Below are 21939 nucleotides of genomic sequence, written 5' to 3'. Positions count from 1 at the left end.
GATAGCACAACAAATCGCCCTTAAAAGTTTTTGAAGCAGATGGAATGATCAAAATTAATACAAATTGGCAAAGGGGGGGGGGGGGGCACAGATCCAAATTCATATATGGGCCATTAAAGGCAAAGATTTGGCACTTATGGCAAAATTTAATCTGAATGTGAGCCCAATGTAGCCCATGTGGAAAATGATACATTTGGCCCAAATGACAGAGGACAAATGTGGGCTGCAGTTGGCAAATATTTGGCATAGTCATTTAAGGGTAAACTGGGTCTAAACCTAAAGTGGCTCACATGTGTAGGTGCAAATGTGGCCCAGTTATTTTAAGACATATGTGGGCCACATTTGGCAAATATTAGGAACAGTAAACTCTGGCTAATGCAGCCGTTAGCCTATAGTGGCCCAGAGGAGATATGGCAAATGTGGCCCAGGTATCTTAAAACATATGTGGACCACATAGACTAAAGTCAACATGATGGAGAAAAGTGTTTGCTTTAGCCCTGAAATTTTCTTTTGGGCTGATGTAAATTTTATGAGCTTTGCTTGAAAAGTTTGTTAATTACAGCAACAAAATGAAGTGAGGCACAATGTTACCAATGTTTAATCCATTATTGGAAGTAATAGGCCAGATCTGGGCCAAAATAAAAGCAAACTGTGGCCCAGAATAGGGTCAGTTCTGGTTCAATTGGTTTAATTCTGACTAATATGTGGTATTGCTTTGGCTTATTTGTGGCCCAGATCTGACGAACAGCAGTGGACCGCCCTAGAGCCATCATTCCATTTAGTATGTGGTCCAGTGTAAGTGTCTGGTGTGGGCTGTATTTGGGCCTGAATAAAAGTAAACTGTGGCCTAGAATAGGGTCAGGGAGCAGAATGATAATGCTTAAATCACTACTATGCAAGATTTCCAATGGGAATGTTACCAAAAACCTTTACCAGTATAGTACAAGGCTTGGAATACCACACATTTTTAAGCCAGGCTCATTCTGAAAACATACCCTCTATATACATTTTTGGAGAGCACCAAATACATACAAGGAGGTACATTTCTTTGCCGTTTATTAGAATCCACCAGAGGTCGCTGTATACACTTTTTGATATCTCAAATTTCTCTCACGAGTGCAATTCATGCCTGCTCTTGTGTGTAAATCCAGCGCTATTGACTAACTGACTGAGTGATCGACTGACCTACCCTTCTCCCTCCCTAAAACAAACCAATACCACCCACTTCCCTAAACCCAACTGCCAGTGTTTTCAAAAGCAATCCAGAAAAAAGAAAAGCCCCCTGATTTTTACCATATTCTCACCAGAGGTCTGTTCATCGTACGTGGATTACTCAGTTAGCTGGATTTCGTTATTGATGATTTGACTCTATCCAGAATTGTTTTGTTCTTCAAAACTCATCCGAAGTTGTTGTCATAGCAACAGGTCTGGTAGCTCAAACCTGCTCGGGAGCTGGCTCATTTCATTTCATTAACAGGATTAGAGTTAAAAATATATATTAATAAAACTTATGCAATCTGCACTCCGAAATAAAAGTACAAAGACTGCCATCTAGTGGTTCAAAGAGAAAATGTATTAAAATGAACCGTTTACATACAATCATATACCATCGCTTTAGTAAAACTTGTGTATGATAATAGACATGGACAATATGCAACTTTTTTTTAAAGAATAATACATTTATGCTGTCATGACCATGTTTTGACAGTTATTATGATGGTGATTTGATGCTTCACAAAAGTGGCAAACATCTTTACCGATATCAAAATGATTTTGTAATGCAAAATTGATTTAAACATCCAGTTATTCTTTACACCGATTAGGAAACCGGCTACTATTATACGGCTATTATAATAAAAAAAATCCACTGTAAAACTAAATAAATAGATAAATACTCTTGACACATGAAAGTGTAAAGCATGCAGCCCACAACAAAGAAGGAAAGTTATTTCGTATCATATTTAACAAACCGTTTCCTATGAATTTTATGTAATTTTGCTTACATGTAATATTGAAAATTAATCAGATGATGTCATTACGCTGCTGTGCCGTCAGCCAATCATTGCATTGCTGATCATGATTTCGAGGATCGATTGATCTGTCCTTCAGAACACATGCAGCGATTCCAGATCAGTTCATCCAGACATTTTGATTTGGTTCACAAACATGTTTGAAGAACCAAATTAGCCAGAGATCAGTTATCAAGATTAAAAGATCCAAGATCTGTCAAATCATCGTAGAAAATTTAAGCAAGGTACGAAGAACGGACCCCAGGTTATTTACTTGTTTATTTCTTTTTTAGCTTTTGTTTGTGACTTACCTGCTTTCTGGAACCGTACTTCGCCAGGCTCGAACCCCTGGTCAACTCTGACGTATGCTGTGAGCAAGTAGACAAACTGATAACAGCAAGAAAGCTGTCCGTATGGAGGTAAGTGGTCAGCTGGTAAGCACGAAAAGGAACGGCGTCATTCATACTCCACGTTGCAATAGTTTTAAAGACGAAATGCAGCCATGTATACTTCTGACCTCATAATTATCAGTCTGCAGAATTTGTTCATAGGGGTTGGTTTTAAGAATGAGCCGAAGTTGCACATTTTGCATTCATCACAACACTTAACACAGAGACTGCACTTAAGGAATTTGCACAGACCCTTGGAATCATCCTGCAAGATTGTTCCTAGAATTGTGCATGTTGTGGTACATCTCTGTAGTGCTTTTCTAAGATGTTTAAAGTTTGCCCCTGTTATGACCCTTGGCGGCAATCAATCAGGGGTCCGTTCTTCGTACGTGGATTACTCAGTTAGCTGGATTTGGATATTGACGATTTGACACGATCCAGGATCATTTCGTTCTTCAAAGCTGATCTGAGAGTTGTTGTCATAGCAACAGTTCTGCTAGCTTAAACCTGATCGGGAGCAGGCTCAATTCATATAAACAGGATTAGATCGGCTTAGTTCAAGCAAATATAATACAGAAAGTATGTACCGAATTCTGATATTTTCTTACAGTAGTTATATACACTTGGAAAAAGAGTAAATATTTTTAAACTATATATATAAAGTTATAGTTATTAATAAAATAAATAAAGTTATATATATATTAATAAATCTTATGCAATCTGCACTCTCGAAATGAAAGTACAAAGACTGCCGCCTGGTGGTGCACAGAGAAAACTTATTGATATGAACTTTTTAGATCGCTTAGTACAAATTGTGTATAATAAACATGCACAATATGAGACTTTTTTAAAGCAATAATACATTTATGCAGTCATGAACATGTTTTGACAGTTAATATGCCAGTGATTTGATGCTTCACAAAAGTTGCAGACACCTTTACCAATACCAAAATGCTTTTGTAAACATCCAGTTATTCTTTACACCGATTAAAAAAACGGCTACAATAATAAAGAAAATATTTTCTAAATGTAGAATTAAATACATTGATATGCATTGAAATACATGATGAATACTCTTGACACATGAAAGTGTAAAGCCTGCAGCTCAAAACAAATGTGGAAGGTTATTGCGTGTCATTTAACAAACCGTTCACTGCTAATTTGACATAATTTTGCTCTCATGGATAATTGAATATTAATCAGATGATGTCACTACGCAACTGTGCCATCAGCCAATCGTTGCATTGCTGATCATGATTTCGAGGATCGATAGATCTGTCCTTTACAACACATGCAGCGATCTCAGATCAGTTTATCCAGACATTCTAATCTGATTCGCGAACTTGTTTGAAGAACCAAATTAGCCAGAGATCAGTTATCGAGATGGAAAGATCCAGGATCTGCCAAATCATCTTAGATCATTTAAGAGAGGTACGAAGAACGGACCCCAGGGGTTACCATAATCCTCCAAGATGTAAACAAATGTTATTTATCTCCTATTGATCTGGAAATTTCCATTGTCTATTTTTCTAATTGAAAAAAAACAACAAAACAATTAATCACTGTTCCTTTCGCTAGCTAAAGTGAGACCCAGGAAACAAGCCATGCAAATGTCTTTGCAAACCACTCTGTATATTCATGTGGTAAAGAGACATCCCGCTGTACAAGCTGGGACAGTGAAGTTGTAAATCTGTAGGTTGTTTGGCTAAGGGGAGCCCGCAGCTTAACTCAATTATTGTTGTTCGGGCTATAAAACACCACGAAAGCGTTGCTCCAAGAGCAATGGAGCAAAACAATATTCTCATATGATTTACACAAGGAGAAAAGGCAGAAGAAGCAGTCAATGCTTGACTGCTGCCAGATCAAGGGAGCTTTCCACAAAAAAAAAATCTGGATTTTAGCAGCTGCGGAAAAGTTATTAAGAAAGGATTAAGGCACCACTAAAGGTGTGATGGAAATCCGCAGTGAAACAGATATCTGTCCATTCCTACAGAGTTCAGCGTCCCTGCTTTCTTCCAACCATCCACTCCGGCTGCCTGAGGCTGAAAAAGCGCGCAAGAGAAAGTAGGAGGAGTGCAGTACCCGGCAGCTCCACCCACCAAAACCTCTAGCCAATCAGAAGTGCCCTGCAAGCCTCCACTACAATAGGTGAATGTCTCCTAAGTGAGATGAGACGGGAGAGGGAGAGAAGACCTGTGTGAGCCCCTGTCTGACTCATTCACCCATGGGAGTTTGAAGTGACAGAATAAATCTACAGAGACGAGGCTCAGGATAACATTTCAGAGCTGAGAGCAGGCAGGCACATACACACAGACAAACAGAGCCACAGCTGAGTGAGAGACAGACAGATATACAGAACATCCACAGAGAGATAAGAGTTGGAGTCATTGTCATGTTGGTGGTGTTACTGATCCTGCATGCCGTGTCCTGTGCCCATTCTCACGGGTCGCCGGGTGCCGCTGTGCCTGTGAAGCAGTGTCCGTCTGCTTGCCAGTGTGAGGAGGATGGCATCCTGCTTCTGGTGGACTGCTCCGAACAAGGACTATCCAGCGTGCCAACTGATCTGAGTCCTTTGACGTCTTACCTGTGAGTACGCCCTCCCGCTTCTGTCATCCACTTTGATGGGATTGTGAATGGCTTGCTTTGATTACATGAAATATCTTCAAAAGGACGCTGTGTGATTATTGTTTTAAACGCCTGAATGATGGGTTTGGTAGATATGAAAGGCTCAAAGTTAATAACAGACAAAAGAGTGGTTGATCTGATCGGTGGTTCTCAACTTGTTTGCTTCAGGACACAGATTTAATGTTATTATTATTAGACGGCATAACTGAGACGGTAGAGATGTTGATAGTTTAGAAGTAAACAGTAATTCAATTCTGTTGATGTTACCTTCTCAAATTTTCTAAAGGGAAAGGGTTGAATGGGAAACAGAATCTTTTGTTTTTAAATTTCATATAATTCTGGGAGCACCTGTATTTCAATCTTGTGGTTCATGATGAGTACATGGTCAGGCTATCCTCTCTGATTTGACCGCTTCTTCTAAGTGACTGATGGATTTGTGCTTGAATACGTTTGTTTGAATGAATCAATGATAAACACTTAGGAGGATTTGTCTACCTTATTAAACACACCTCTGCTATTACTTAATTTGCTTAAACTATCCCACTTCTAAAGTTTTCACGTGACCTTATCAGAACAGACCTGCAACCCATTCCTGGATCTCGATCCACCGGTGCAGTATGACACACATGTGATCTGTCTTACGTGATCCTTGCTGATGTGCACCTTCAATCAGGGTTGCTATACAAACTCACATTATCGAGGCTATATTTTGACCCAAACGGGATACTTTCAGTGCTGAGTGCAATGCTTGTTCCCCATGTGTCCTGTGACAGTTCTCCACGCAGTGGTATCTGATGGGAACGTGTGTGTAGAGTGATGCAGTGGGGCGCTCTGTACGGTATTGGGTTTCTCCATGTCAGCTGGAAGCCTGTTGGGTTTAAGTCCATGCTAATCGCTAAGGCATGCCATATGTCCCCTGATTGTGAATGATGACGCAAAGGAGGACTCAAATGTTCGCTCATAAAACGTTGAGCAGCTCACGTGAATCAATAACTGGAGAGAGTTGTGTTTCAGGCTTTGGAGGAAGCGTAGGTTGGGAATTGGATTGCAAACACATGTACCGCAACCTTTCAAACATATTGAAACGTCTTGAGGAGTGTCTCTAGACATTTGCAAGTGCATGAGATTGGATCTCTTTTTTATACTGCCAATGTTATAGGGAAATTTTTCGCATTACGCAATAAATTGCATGGCATCAAAATTGAAATAAATGATTCTTTAGCCAATCGTAATTTAATAATTTATTATGTGATTTATTAAAATAACCCAGCATTTATATCATCCGCAGTTCAAGTTACGCATTTCACATGCTTTTGTAGAAACCGTTTTCCCCTCCACAAAGATTCAGTCGAGCCTGTGTAGATCAGACAAGCAGAAGTCTTTCAAACACAATGCCTCCTCTAACACTTTCTTTCTTCACCGGAGGAGCAGATTGACGTAAATATTGACTGAGCTTTGATGTGCATGTCATTGTTGAGATGTCAAAGTGTGTGTTTTAGTACGAAGGGGACCATTCTGCAAGAAAGCTCTGTTCTTATGATGCTGTTTACTGAGAGAACTCATTCACCGCTCGTCTTTTTTACGCCAAACTTTTACACAAACCAAGAAGAGGTGTTTGCGTTAGACATGTACAGAACATACAACTGCTTTCTGAGCTGCTTTCCATAGCTTATTTCACTGGCATGGTGTTATTATTATTTTACTTTTAACAGCTTTTAATATATGACGGGTCTTGACTCTTTATTATATTAGAGGATGAGCTATATGGTTGCTTTGCAATCAGTTCTTGTATGCACACAATTAAACTAGAGACTTCACATTTGACTCCCTAATCTAATAGGGCATCAATCTTCCTCCGAAACCCTTGTCATAAATGTATTTTTCGTATTTCTTTTTATATAGTACATTTTAAAATCGTGACATTCTTGATATTTAAGAAAATGACAATTGTACATTGTTTTAAGGTAGCCTCCTATAATCACTGAAGCCTTTTAAAACTATGTTATTATTGTTTGTGTACATAACAAGCATATGCTATCCATCAGTATTTTTTTTTTCTTTGCATGGTGGGTCTTGCTTAACCCTAAACATTCACAAAACAGAGCTAAAAGCAAAGCACAAGTGGGAGCTGTGTGAACATGCTACTGAGAAAGCAGGCAGCAGTGCCGGACATTCTGCCAGCATTAAATGCCTGTCCTGTCTCACTCTGCAGCGATCACCCATATGGGACAACAGGTGCCCTGGGGCGCGGAAAAAGCCTGTCACCAAGAGAGCCTGTTTTTGCGCTGGTTTTTGTTTGTTTCTGTTGCTTCGACAGGAGTGGATGTTGAGGTACATCAGACAAGGAGAAGTTAGAGGCTGCTGTTTTGTACACATAAATAATACTTGCATGCATATTCCTAAACATACACACAGTTGAACTGTTGATTGACTTATTTTGTAGATATGCAATATTTAAAAGCAGCCAATATTCAATTCGATTCATGTTGATTTCTTTAGTGCTTTTACAATGTAGATCGTGTTAAAACAGCTTAACATAGAAGTTCTAGTGTCAGTCCTGTTTTCAGAGTCGAAGTTCAGTTTAGTTCAGTTCAGTGTGGTTTAAATTTCACTGCTGGAAGTGCAAACACTGAAGAGCAAATCCATCGATGTTTAGCTCCACAAGTCCCAAACCAAGCAAGCCAGTGGCGACAGTGGGGAAGAACAAACTTAACCAATGGAATGTGGAATCGAAAGTGAAGGAATCAAACCTATAAGACACAGATTCCTTGCATACAATCACAGAATACAGTTGAAGTCAGAATTATTAGCCCCCCCCCTGTTTATTTTTCCCAAATTTCTGTTTAACGGAGAAAATAATTTACTCAACATATTTTTAAACATATTAATTTTGATAATTCATTTCTAATAACTGATTTATTTTATATTTGCCATAATGACAGTACATAATATTTTACTATATATTTTTCAAGACACTTATATACAGCTTAAAGTGACATTTAAAGGCTTAAATAGGTTAATTAAATGATGAGTCAGGTTAGGGTAATTAGGCAAATTATTGTACAATGATGATTTGTTTTGTAGACTATTGAGAAAAAATAGCTTAAAGGAGCTATTCATTTTAACCCTTAAATTGATATATATATATATATATATATATATATATATATATATATATATATATATATATATATATATATATATATATATATATATGTGTGTGTGTGTGTGTGTGTGTGTGTGTGCTTTTATTCTAGCCAAAATAAAACAAATCAGGCTTTCTCAAGAAGAAAAAAAATATTATTAGACATACTGTGAAAATTCCCTTGCTCTTTTAAAAATCATTTGAGAGATATTTAAAAAAAAATAAAAATTCAAAGGGGGGCTAAAAATTCTGACTTCAACTGTATGTATTCGCTGACATTCATATATTTTGATGCATTTCATATATCTGTTGATGCTGTTTTAAACCTGCTGTTATATTTTCATTATTTTCAAGGGATAATTCAACCAAAAATGAACATTATTTTCTTCATGTGCCGTCCTAAACTCTTTGAATTCCTCTTCTCTGTTACACAAAATAGGATATTTCTTGGAAGGTTTCATCTGATTTTTGTAAATACAGTGAAAGTCAGCATGAAACAAAACATAATCAAGGACCTATGAGATTTTTAGAGATGACATTAGTAAATAAATCTATAATTAGTTAAATATAATTATATATAGGCGAGGCAGTGGCGCAGTGGGTAGTGCTGTTGCCTCACAGCAAGAAGATTGCTGGGTCGCTGGTTCAAACCTCGGCTCAGTTGGTGTTTCTATGTGCAGTTTGCATGTTCTCCCTGCTTTGTGTGGGTTTGCTCCGGTTTCCCCCACAGTCCAAAGACATGTGGTACAGGTGAATTTGGTAGGCTAAATTGCCCGTAGTGTATGAGTGTGTGTGTGAATGTGTGTGGATGTTTCCCAGAGATGGGTTGCGGCTGGAAGGGCATCCGCTGTGTAAAAACTTGCTGGATAAGTTGGACCCCGGATTAATAAAGGGACTAAACCAACAAGAAAATGAATGAATGAATAATTATATATAATTATAATTAAAGTATTATTTTTACCTTCATAGCCAAATTCAGCCGCATGTGTGTATTTCTGAACTAAAGCAAATTAGGGGTACTGATCTATGTATTGGCTTTCCCAGAGATGGGTTGTGGCTGGAAGGGCATCCGCTCAGTAAAACAGTGCTGGATGAGTTGACAGTTCATTCTGCTGTGGCGACCCCCAGTTAATAAAGGAACTAAGCCGACAAGAAAATGAATGAACTATATATTGTCAACCCAAACGACTAAACTACTGTAATAAAGATAAAGCCCATTCATTTAAAAATCTAAAATATAAATAGTGATATAAATTTAAACAAAACTACATAACTTGATTTAAACATAAATACTTTGTATAACAAAAACAACAACAAACACCTTTGTTTTTACTCACAAAGCCATATCCTCTGGATTTCCCCATCTGTCGCTCTGTTTTCACCAACAATGTCGCCAAAAGTTTCAAAGTATTTGCAGAGCGACGTGTCTGTCGTGTTATACTGCAAACCGCGAATGAAAATCTTGGTTAAAGCTGTGTTTTTCTGAATACTGGGATCCATTGTCTCCACAGTCCTATTCACAAAGTGATATAGAAGCATCTGGGTGCGAAATTCAGTGCGATGTAGATCGTACAAGTTATAAATAAGTATAAATAAACATATATTTATTTAACATTAGGTTAGCTCAACTAAAGATGAGTACAATCAACAACCAGCCAAACATCATTGTATGACCAGTTTAAACCTCAAAGCTGTCAGCCCATTCCCTGAAGCCAAGGCCCATATATTTTCATCTCTCTCAGGGCAATTTTCTACACAAACACAAATTAATGTTGAGCTCGGGCTGAGGGCTGCAGACACATGTTTTCGCTTACTGGCCTGCCTCAACTTCCAGTGCTTTGGCCTTGAAACCTTTTAGAGTCAGAAACGAGAACAGAGCAAGTGTGTGAAAGATGCCTTCAAGATCTGAAGCGTGTTGTGTTATCTGATTTGAGGGCCATAAATCCATTTGCGGCCCGTTTGACCACTGATTTAAAGTGTAAGAGTCAAACAGGAAGAGTTAACACCTAAATCATGATGTAACACATATTGCAAACAGCTGGAACAAATTTCATATACACTTATCAATTATGTCACATAATGGTTAGAGAATTGCACTTGTGATCCAAAGGTTGCAGATTCAAGTCGCAGCACCGACAGGGGTTGTAGACGGAGGAGTGAATGACCAGCACTCTCTTTGACCCTCAATACTATGGCTGAAGTGAGACCCTTGAGCAAGGTACCAAACGTGCTCAGAGTGTGTGTTCTTGGGTTTGAGTCCTTTTTGTAACCCTGCCGGTCCTACGCCACTCAACCTGCTCCGAGCTGGTATCAAACCGGCGACCTTCCGCATGGGAGTTGGTTGCTCTACCAAGGAGGCTAAAGACCACGGCATCTAGCATCTGTCACTAGAGCACCTTTAGAGGTCAGTGGAGTGAGGTTTACCCGCACAACCCTTACTAGCTGGCCTCCGTTACACTCACCCCCCTAAACCTCACTCCCATCCGGGTCACGGCACCAATGTAACCCAGCCGGTCCTACACCACCCAAACGCTCTGAGCTGGTATCAAACCGGCGACCTTCCACATGGGAGTCGGTTGCTCTATCAAGGATGCTAAAGACCATGGCCTCTAGCATCTGTCACTAGAGCACCTTTAGAGGTCAGAGGAGTGAGGTTTACCCGCACAACACTTACTAGCTGGCCTCCGTTACACTCACCCCCCTAAATCTCACTCCCATCTGGGTCACGGCACCAATGTAACCCTGCCGGTCTTACACCACCCAAATGCTCCGAGCTGTTATCAAACCGGCGACCTTCCACATGGGAGTCGGTTGCTCTACCAAGGATGCTAAAGACCATGGCCTCTAGCATCTGTCACTAGAGCACCTTTAGAGGTCAGCGGAGTGCGGTCTACCCACACAGCACTTACTAGCTGGCCTCCGTGACACTCACCCCCCTAAACCTCACTCCCATCCGGGTCACGGCACCAATGTAACCCCGCCGGTCTTACACCACCCAAACGCTCCGAGCTGGTATCAAACCGGTGACCTTCCACATGGGAGTCGGTTGCTCTACCAAGGAGGCTAAAGACCACGGCCTCTAGCATCTGTCACTAGAGCACCTTTAGAGGTCAGCGGAGTGCGGTTTACCTGCACAGCACTTACTAGCTGGCCTCCGTTACATGTTAAATGTCAATATAATTATTTTTATTATTATTGGGAAATGCAGTAGGCAAAGCAAAAGACAGACAAGGGCTGGTTTGGGACAGATGACACCAAGTCAGGTTGCCCAAAATGACACCAAGCTGCATCTTGATGAAAAGAGCAAAGAGGACCCAATACCTTCCAACCCACCCTCCATTTTAATCCACCAAGTATGTTTCACTTTTGGAGATGTAACCTATTGCTGCCAAAGTAATATAGTGGATTTTTACCCAAATCTCTTTCCTACAGTTTTGTTGCATCATCTTCCGTTCTCTAACCATGCTGTGAATTAAGAATGGTAAAAGCGCAAGCAAAAACGTGAGCACATAGTTTAGGCCTTAGATCTTCAGGCTTGTTTACGCACTTTAAATCCTTGTGAATTCAACTCTGGCAGCTTGCATCATTAAACGGTTTCAAGGGCTCTAATGTTCTCTCCGTTTAACCACCTAAGCTCTTCAATGAAACAGGGTGATAATGGTCTTTTCATCCTGGCAGCGGTGTACGCTTTGAGCTTTATAATGTGGTAAGTTTGTAGGCTGATCCCTCAGGGGGTGCTAGCAGACGAACTGCTCGGACAATCGCTCACAGCTTTGATGCTTATGGTACCACTGCAAAGCAACTCAGCGGGGCTCACGGAGAGCAAAGAGCTGAGGAATAACATCACAGCTGAGGTGCTCGGTTGGATTTATATCGCTGCACGTATACCCCCATCAACAGTCCATTACCAAAACTCAGAGTCTCCAAGAAGTAATGCTCGAAAGTTAACAAATATATGAAACACATGGAACAATTTGGCATTCTCGCAGACTGTTCCTCGGAGAAAGAGTATAAAACTGTTCTTCAAACGAGTCTCCAAATGTCAACGGGGTATCTGGAATGGAGAGTTTAATAAAACCTCCAGCTGATGAAGTCCACAGTGTACTGGGACGTACATGTTTGCCGGGGTGAAATTTCGCAGTGGGTTCATGACCGATGGAAGAAGCAGGTGAAAGTGATGTATTACGTCTGATAGAAGTAGGAAGACAGCTTAGATTCTGACTCTATGGTACCCCAGTGGCCTGTTTACCTGCTTTGTGTGTCAGGACAGGTCATGGACAAGGCAACGAGGGAGGGAGTTTGATCTTTTCAGAACATTGGACAATTCAAACAGACACAGGAATCTGCCACACTGATGTGCAATGTAGTGAGTGAGTGAGAGGGGTCAGGATGTACAACATACCCTCCAGGCTGTAGAAAAGACCGAGGTATGTTTACACCTGAGAGTGTTATGATCCTACTTGCAGAGCCAGATCACATTTATAATGCAAGCTTTCTTTAGTGCTTATTCTGTCATACTTTCTTTCCTTCTTTTTAAACTTGCCTCTATAGCGGTCTGTAGTATATTTACTAGAACATTCCTTCATAAATTCCTCAGTTCCTGATTCAAATTCCAGTTAAAAAGGCTGAATGAACAAATGAATAAACAAAAAACAGGCAGCTGCATATTTTTCTTTATGCAGAATGTCTTGTCATTAACACACGACTCCATTTGTGTACAAGCTAGTACACACACACAGAGTCGCAGACTCAACCTCACCCTCAAACAAACATGGGAGTGATTGTTCATTTCCTTCTCTTCCCGTTACCTAACAGTGAAACGAGAGCAATTAGTGCCCTGTGAAGTCAGCCCGAAAATAGTCAGAGCCCATGCAGGATAAATAAACCAGTGGACCTACCGCAGACTGCCTCATCTCCAGAACATCTTTAAATAGATCCAGAGCTTGAGGAGAGGACCTGAATGCTTCTACTAAGCTGACTGTGGGGAACAAACTCTATGTGGGATCTCCAAATACCGTGCAGAAATGGGGACCTGTGTCATTGATTGCATTATTTAAACGGGATTAGACTAATTTTTATCTTATTTTTCCTATTTAAAGCTTGACTCTTCTGTAGTTTCATCATGCATCAAGATGTTTAAGTACATTTATTTTTCTAGGTCAATATGGCTACAAAATATACTCTAATTCTGGTGTAATAACCAGTGGACTTTGTTGCTATACCAATGTGCCTACTCATTTTAAAGTTTGGTAAGATTTGTGGAATTTTGGATCAAGTATATTATCAAGGGAAGATGAGGTAGATTCACCTCTGAGTAATAAAAAAAACATCCTGTGGGTTCTGGTGAAGAAATAACAATTGAATCTGCGGGTAAGTGTGACTTCTGTCCTTTTCAATGGAGGAGGTTCATAAATCACCCCTTAGGCAAACTTGACAATCCATCGCAGGTCTCTGTGGGGGACTACGTGGGGGTCTGTTAACCTGTGGTTAAGTCCTCAGCTACATTTCAACCTTCGGCTCTTGACACAAGCTATAAACTGTGCTTTTGAGGTGACATGTTCTCACCCCCCTAGACACCACTGGAAAACATTAGGGAGGACAATGGCTAGGAAAGAAGATACTCAGAACACTGCATGTTAAGTGGAAATAGTTTATACAGAAGCTCCGATTTCAGATTCCTGATCTAAACCATAGATGAGCTCAGTCACACCAGAGCAGAAATGGTTAACTTCTCACGCATAGCTTCACACATGTGAGAAGCTGTCTACTCGAATGAAGGAGCAAATTAAACCTTCAGAGTTTCCAAATAGATTACCTTACATGCATACAGCTTACAGCATTACACAGTTCCCCCTAATGCTTTTTTAATGAGTTTGCTTACATTTGCTTCATTGAGAATATACAACTCATCCCAGATTGCAATGTGTAGACCAGGAAGGATCGCTGGCCAGACAGAGGCCGGCTCAAAGCAGGAATTTCAAACTGAGATTTTTCCTTATCTGAACTATTTAGGGCTGTGCCTTGCATCAGGAAAGATTACTGGCTGAATCCTGGTTGCTATCTATGTATCAGACTTATATGGGAAGGTTTTTCTCACCAAACTACGGAAGAGGAATCACATAACCTGTTGTCATGTCTGGAGGAAGATTTGCGTCATCAGTTATTAGCGCAATAACTGGGAACATATTGTAATGACAACATGCTCAAATCATGTAGGAATGCTAGTTGGAATGACACGTTTGTAGTGTTTTGTGAGGGAATTCAAGCAAGGACATTTCTGATGGACAGCTTTAAGTTTATTCAGGGCGTTGTGTCTAGAAGGGAAAGATGAGAGAATGGTTGCAGAAGGGAGTCATGGGGTATGCGGAAATCGCATCACTCGCAGCTGCACATCCATGAAAGCAGCAGTGCTACAGTACAGTCCACAAAATCCTGTCAGTACCCACAGCATCTCCAATTTAATTTAATTCATGTTTATTTCTATAGCACTTCTAGATTGTGTCAAATCAGCTTAACATTGAAGTTGTTGTAAATTGAAACTGTGTCAGTTCAGTTTATAGAGTTGAAGTTCAGTTTGTGTGGTTTATTTATAAACTAATTTCAAGAAGGTCACGTGCATATGATCAACACGGCTGGCACCTCATTAGCTCCATAATATCCGTAATATTAGATGATTACAGAAGCATTATAAATAACCAGAGTTTTTCACTCCAGTTATATTCGTCTTGAAGTTTCCCCACCTTCCACCCCTACTTCCTCCCCTTATTTTTTCCATTAGGCGACACGGTGGCCCAGTGGCTTGCACTGTTGCCTCACAGCAGGAACATCACTTGTCCAACCTCATATCGAGCTGGTTGGCATTTCTCTGGTAGTTTTCATGTTCTCCCCGTGTTCGCGTGGGTTTTCCCCGCGTTCACCGGTTTCCTCCCACCATCCAAAAACATAAACCATAGCTAATCGACTAAACCAAATTATCACCTAAGACAACCTTAGTTCACACTTCTCACACCGCAACAAGCAAGGGAGTTCTCGAGACCTACCTGAGCTCGAACTTCCCTCTCGCGCTTCTAACGGGAGGGAGCCCGGAGCTCGAGGATATTACAAGCTCAGGGATCTCTCCCGGGACAGCATGCCAATTACGCTTTATTGAATATCAGCTAAGTGTGAACTCTTGAAAGTTCAGTTCAGTGTGGTTTAAATTTCACTGCTGAAAGTCCAAACACCGAAGAGCAAATCCATCAGTGCGCAGCTCCTCAAGTCTCAACCAAGCAAGTCAGTGGCAACAGTGGCGAGAAACATACTACACCAATTGACGAAAGTGAAGGAAAAAAAAAAACCTCGAGAGAAACCAGGCTCAGCTGGATACGACCATTTCTTTTCTGGACAAACTTCTTGTGCAGAGCTGCAGTCTGGAAGATGGAGAACACTGGACGTCCATCATGCAGAACTGCAGGTATGAGTAGGTCAGCGGTGGGTGATCAGGCTGGTCCATAGGATCAATCTGAAGACTCGATTGTACCTGTGGTCTGTCAGGAATCAGTCACATGCTCTCCACTCTTCCATGACCACCACAGCATCAGCTCATGCTATGTCCTGGTCCGGGATTATGGATACCTTGGCATCATATCTTCACAGGTTGTGGATCGCATTAATAGCCCTGTGTAATCTCTAGGGGCCTTAGGATGAGTATCCCCAGGTGGAAATAGAGAATTAAAAAAATAATAAGCATAGCTGCTGTTCATAGTGTGTTTATACAATCAACATTAAACAATCAACTACACTCATACCTCACATGCAGGTGGTGTACTTAAACTATGATGAATCTACACACCAGGGGCCTCATGTATCAACGCTGCGTACGCACAAAAACTTTGCGTACGCCAGGTTTCAGGCTCAGAATCGCTCACGTTTGGATTTACTAACAATGAACTGAACGCGGGAATGTGCGCAGCTTCACGGCAGCTTTCTGGCAGGCGTACGCACATTTTTTGTGCGTGTCTGTTTTATTTCCATTGGCGACTCCTAGAGTCTGTACCATACATTTGACCAGCTAAACATTAAAGCACAATTTGCAGCAGTCGCCTGTTTTCCCAATGTAATCTGAGCAATCTACTGCACACACATTGCTATAAAGACACTATCTGAAGATGAATTTGCATGCGTGAATCAGAAACATTTCCAATCAATAAATGTGCAAATAAAATATGATGCTTATTGATATGAACTTATTGATGATTCCTACTTGTCTTTCTCGTGATAAATAGTTGGCAAAATCTGATATGTAGCGGGGGAAAAAACAAGAAAGAGTTCATCAGACGCTGGATTCGAACCGAGTTCATGCTCGAACGTATCAATTCACGATCACAAGCGTCTTACGAGCGCGCCACTGAGACTGTTGAGCGTTCTGCAACATTTTACAGATATAAACCACACTGTTTCTTTTTTTTTTTTTATGCACTCAGTGCGATTTGTTCAGACCCAACTATTTTTTTCTTTTGTTGTTAATTCCGGAGAACAAACTTACAAATAACACCGCTTTTCTCCGGTCTACCTCCGAAAGCAGCACCTCCAATTCACATTCTGTTCAAAGTTTCTCTTTTTGCTTGCTTTTGCCATTGCTTTTTCGTTGGGTTTTGCCATTAGCATAGTCATTAGCATATTCATACGGGGGAGGAGGCAGGGAGGGGTTTTGTGCTCGTGCATGTTGCGCTCAGTTTCACGTTCATTCGGATGTACAAAAGAATATGCGTGAGATTCGGCGTACGCAGTGTTTCATACATCTGAAATTTTTTCTGCGTACGCACATTTACAGCTTTGTGCGTACGCAATGTTTTAGTAAGATTTCCACGCAAGTCTTCGTACATGAGGCCCCAGGAACCTTGCAAACAAGTTCTTGGAACAATTATGTAGGGTTGTTCCAAAGAAATCTTAGCTTGCAATTCACAAATGACTCTTGAAGAATAATTGAGATCAAAGTTAATCTTATGTAACAAACAGGAAATGTCCATTTCGAGTTATTACTGCAAAGGATGGAAAAGACCTGCTTGGATGTATGCCAGGACATTAAACAAGATACTGCATGGTAGAGTAATTTCAAGTCTCAAACTGATCAACCTGTAAAGCAGTTTCCAACAATGCCATTAAGAAACTCTGTTGCAGGCAATAACCTTGCAGTTTGAGAAGGTACAATCATTTATGACTAAAACCACTGCATGTTCTTACTTGCCAAACTGCTGGCGAACATCAAAGGTATAGGCGAAAAGGAATTACATATGATTTGCCACTTTGAACGTGGACAGTTGATATGCTTTGAGAATCAAAAGAAATCATATCTGATGAAAATAAATGAAGAGAACAAAAGCTGATCTTGAGGTCACCATCTGAAAATTACGTTTTAATGTGTTCCATTGGTTTTAACATGCAGATTAGGTTTCCCAGCTCGAAGCAGGGAAACAAAAGCAAATGTCAATGGAAAAAAAAGACTTGCTTGTTGAACAATCTTTGTCTGTTAGCAGCATTTCTCACAGCTGACCTCTTGCATGTCCAGCAAAACATTTCTTACATCTTTAAAGGCTGCAGTGAGTATGGAGAGCTCCAGAGACAGGGTGAGCTCCAGCCAGGGAAGAGGATCGACGCAGAGGGCGTTTCCTCCACCCGACCTGCAGCTGCCTCAGCTGCTCGCCACTGGGGACACCAGGAAATTTATTGCAATAATCATCTCTCTAGGCAACACATTAAATTGCGCGCTCCTGCTTTGAAAAGTCTTTGAAATATGTTCTCTTTGATTCTTGATTAGAGAGTGAAGTTTTCAGGAGGTCTTAACATGTAGAAAGGTGTTGGATTTTGTTGCCTCTTTTAAACTGTTAATGCGGTAAATTGGTTATTTTACTATTTGTTGTGTGATTATCAAGTTTGTGTACTTTTTTTTTCTATGAGCAGTTATGTTTAAGGTATTGTGGATTAGATGGCATTTAAGATTGCATTTTATGTTGGCAACATGTTTACACACTCCATTGAACCTCTCTTTCCGCAGAAGCTGGACAAAGTGATTTAGTGTACACTTGTATACGTCTGGAAAGAACTTTTGTTTGTAAAAGGCCGAACAAAACCACATATTCGGCCTTGTAATGATTTGTCAGGCGTTCCAGATGAATGGTGAAGAGAACATGTTGAATATATCATAAAAACGAAAACATATGTGATTTACTGAACTCTCTTAGATACACAAAAGTCACTTGTAAACTGAAATGAGTTCTGGGTTATATCTGAAGGTTACAAACACACAGTAACTTTGGAGAAAAATATGCTTGAAATATTCTGAAGTCCATGACAATAGATACAATAGATTCACATTACTTTATTCCTAAAGTAACCCTGCTGGCACAGAACATTAACATGACGTCATATTAATATTGCACCCCAATATTGTGGGGACGTTGGATTATGCTTAGAAATGAAAATTGGGGCGATGTCAGATTTCAACATCACGCCAACAACAATGTCTAAAATCCAACATAAAATCAACCAAATATCAATATCTAATCATGTTACACCTTGACGTTGCATGGACGTTACCACTATGACATCTATCAGATTTGGTTACTTTCCAACACAACCTAAAATAAACTAAACATCAACGTAATTTGATGTTGTTATCGGATGTCAGAATAACATTGTCCATACACCTCATTCACATGGGGCTTCAGCATCAACGCTTGACAGAGGGCGTGCCTGAAGTTGGGGCTGACACGATCTTCATAGCAGTGTCAGCCAATGAAATTCGTCAGCAATAGGCCACTGTCTGATCTGGTGTATTTGCATACAGCGATCTGATTGGCTGACGCTTCCGAGTTGAGCAAGTCTGAACTTCTGCAGCAAGCAACACCTCTGAAGCGGCGCAGACGGATCCACAATGCAGTTCGGCAACGCCTGACGTCACCCATTCAAAGTGAAAGGAAAGCGTTGACGCTGATGCCTCATGTGAATGGGGTGTTAGACGCTGGCTAGACATGGAATTTTGGTCACCCAATGTCATGATCTAAATCTAACCTAATACTAACTTCTAATGATTTTGTGTGCCTGCTTCGAATGTTTACATTTGTTTTAGTGTCCTTGTTAAAATGAAACTACACAAGTACTGAGTAAATGTTATTTGTACATGGAAAACGTGTAACAAGGTTATTTGTTTGCGTTGAATCTGGCTTTAATAAATTTTCAATGACATTGACAACGGAATCCTAAATATACACACACATATAAATATATATATATATATATATATATATATATATATATATATATATATATAAATTTGAGCGAGCTGTCTATTATATATATATATGTATATATATATATATATATATATATATATATATATATATAATAGACAGCTTGCTCAAATTTATTCAATTCATCTTTATTGCTATAGCACTTTTACAATGTAGATTGTGTCAAAGCAGCTAAACATAGAAGTTCTAGTAGAATAAAACAATGTCCTCCTGTTTTCAGAGTTGACATTCAGTTTAGTTTAGTTCAGTTTGGAACTTTCAAAAAGTTCAAAACACTGAAGAGCAATATCCATCGATGCACAATTATACAAGTCCCAAACCAAGCAAGCCAGTGGTGAGGAACAAACTTCAGCAATTGACAAAAGTGAAAGAAATAAAAACCTTCAACGAAACCAGGCTCAGTTGGGCATGACCATTTCTCCTCTGGCCAAGCTTTTTGTGCAAACTTTAGGCACTAAAGGCTGGAGAACGCTGGACATCTATCGTGGAGAAGCTGCAGGTGTGTGTAGGTCACTGGCGGATGCTGGCCCACAGGATCACTGAGGGGACTCTTTATTTAAGTCTTAACTATCACAAGGCCTGCCCAATAAAGTTAAAATTTAATAAGTGATAAAGGGATTTATCAATCAGCAAAACAAACAAAACAACATGATTTCCAGTGCACTGATTGCTCGAATTTGCTCACTCCTTTTCATTCATTTCATTTTCTTGTCGGCTTAGTCCCTTTATTAATCCGGAAGTCGGAATGAACCGTCAACTTATCCAGCAAGTTTTTACGCAGCGGATGCCCTTCCAGCTGAAACATCTACACACACACACTCATACACTACAGACAATTTAGCCTACCCAATTCACCTGTACCACATGTCTTTGGGCTGTGGGGGAACCCAGAGAAAACCTATGTGAATGCAGGGAGAACATGCAAACTCCACACAAAAATGCCAACTTAGCGGAGGCTCAAACCAGCGATCTTCTTGCTGTGAGGCCACAGCACTACCTACTGCGCCACTGCTTCGCCCACTCCTTTTCATTTTCTCCTTTAAGTGCTCTATATCAATGCACTAATGTAGACAATAATGAATGAGGGTGGCCTACAGTGGGCAATTTGCATCCAGCAAATGTCTAGTCATCTCATAGAATGTAATAAGTCTTACCACGTTCTGAGACATTTGAGGCTTGATTGAGCTGAACGAAACAGAGAATGATGCTTTATTATGGGAAAATATCAATTGTGTGGCTAAAAAGCCTCATCTACGCAAACAATTTTAACTTGAACCATGACAGTTTTGACAATGTTAATCCCCACATCAGTCCTGATCTTGTGGATATCTTTAATGTCATGTGCAAAATTATGGTGAAACAAAGCCACAGAGACAGTTCAGGGGGCTGTCTGTCCTTCCGCACAGCATTTCTCCACTCCTCATCCACTCGATTCACTCATCTCCTCACTTTCAGATATTTGTGGCTCTCTCTTCCACAAAAAAGTAAGAAGCTCATGTCTTTCTGTCTTCTTTTCTCATTTTCTCCCTTCGTGACCGCAAACTGCTGTCATTATGTGACGCATTGCAGTGGTGATGGTTAACCAGAGTCTGGCCTGTGGAGAAAACCACGACAAGCGAATTAAGAGCTGAGGGAAATTGAGGGCCTGTGTCTGTCTCTCTCTCTCTCTCTGTATGTGTGTGTGTGTATGGACCACCCAGACTGCCTTAACCAGAGGGTGAGACCACAAGCAGGAGCGACTCTGTTCTGCCACCCGCATCTCTGTCCCTCACTTTCAGTCTATATTTAAAGCTATTTGTTTCTTCTTTGTCTCCATCTCAATCACGCTTGCCGCTTAGTTCTCTTGGTCTCACACTCTTATCTTTGCGGTTGTATAAATGCAAGCCAAACCCATGAGACACTGCATGTTGGTTGTAAAAGGCACTTCAGTGATCTGCTGTATAATTTAATGTGCTGAATCCAGTTTTATGCTTAAATACTCTAAATAAAGGCACATTTAAGTGCTTAGAGGCTGCATTTATTTTTTGCAAATGCAGGGAGAACATACAAACTCCACACAGAAATGCCAATTGACCCAGCTGAGGCTTGAACCAGCGGCCTTCTTGCTGTGAGGTGACAGCATTACCTACTGCGCCACTGTGTGTGTGTGTGTGTGTGTGTGTGTGTGTGTGTGTGTGTGTGTATGTGTATGTATGTATATATATATATATATATATATATATATATATATATATATATATATATATATATATATATATTTATTTATTTATTGTATATATGTTTATACTGTATATTAGAGTTTGCATTTCCCCCCATCTTCATGTAGGTTTCTGCTCCAGTTTCCGTTTCCGTTTACAGTATAGGTGAAATGGGTAAGCTAAATTAGCCATAGTGAATGAATGTGTATATAGGTGTTTCCCACTGCTGGGTTGTGGCTGGAAAGCCATTTGTTGCATAAAACATGCCAGCGTAATGGCCAGTTC

The 21939-nt window shown here is 40.3% G+C and overlaps 1 protein-coding gene across 1 annotated transcript in view; it reads left to right on the top strand.

Annotated features, from left to right (window-relative positions):
- Nucleotides 1-4413: 4413 nt before the first annotated feature.
- The window catches only part of lgr6 (leucine-rich repeat containing G protein-coupled receptor 6), a 155394-nt gene continuing 137868 nt past the window's right edge, over nucleotides 4414-21939 (top strand). The window contains 1 exon segment of the mRNA NM_001423839.1: nucleotides 4414-4984. Within this exon segment, the coding sequence (NP_001410768.1) occupies nucleotides 4791-4984 (194 nt within the window). The 5' untranslated portion in view covers nucleotides 4414-4790.

Source organism: Danio rerio, chromosome 23 (genome assembly GCF_052040795.2).
Source record: "Danio rerio strain M-AB ecotype USA chromosome 23, GRCz13ab, whole genome shotgun sequence".
NCBI classification, from domain to species: Eukaryota; Metazoa; Chordata; class Actinopteri; order Cypriniformes; family Danionidae; genus Danio; species Danio rerio.
This window is presented reverse-complemented; position numbering and strand designations above follow the sequence as displayed.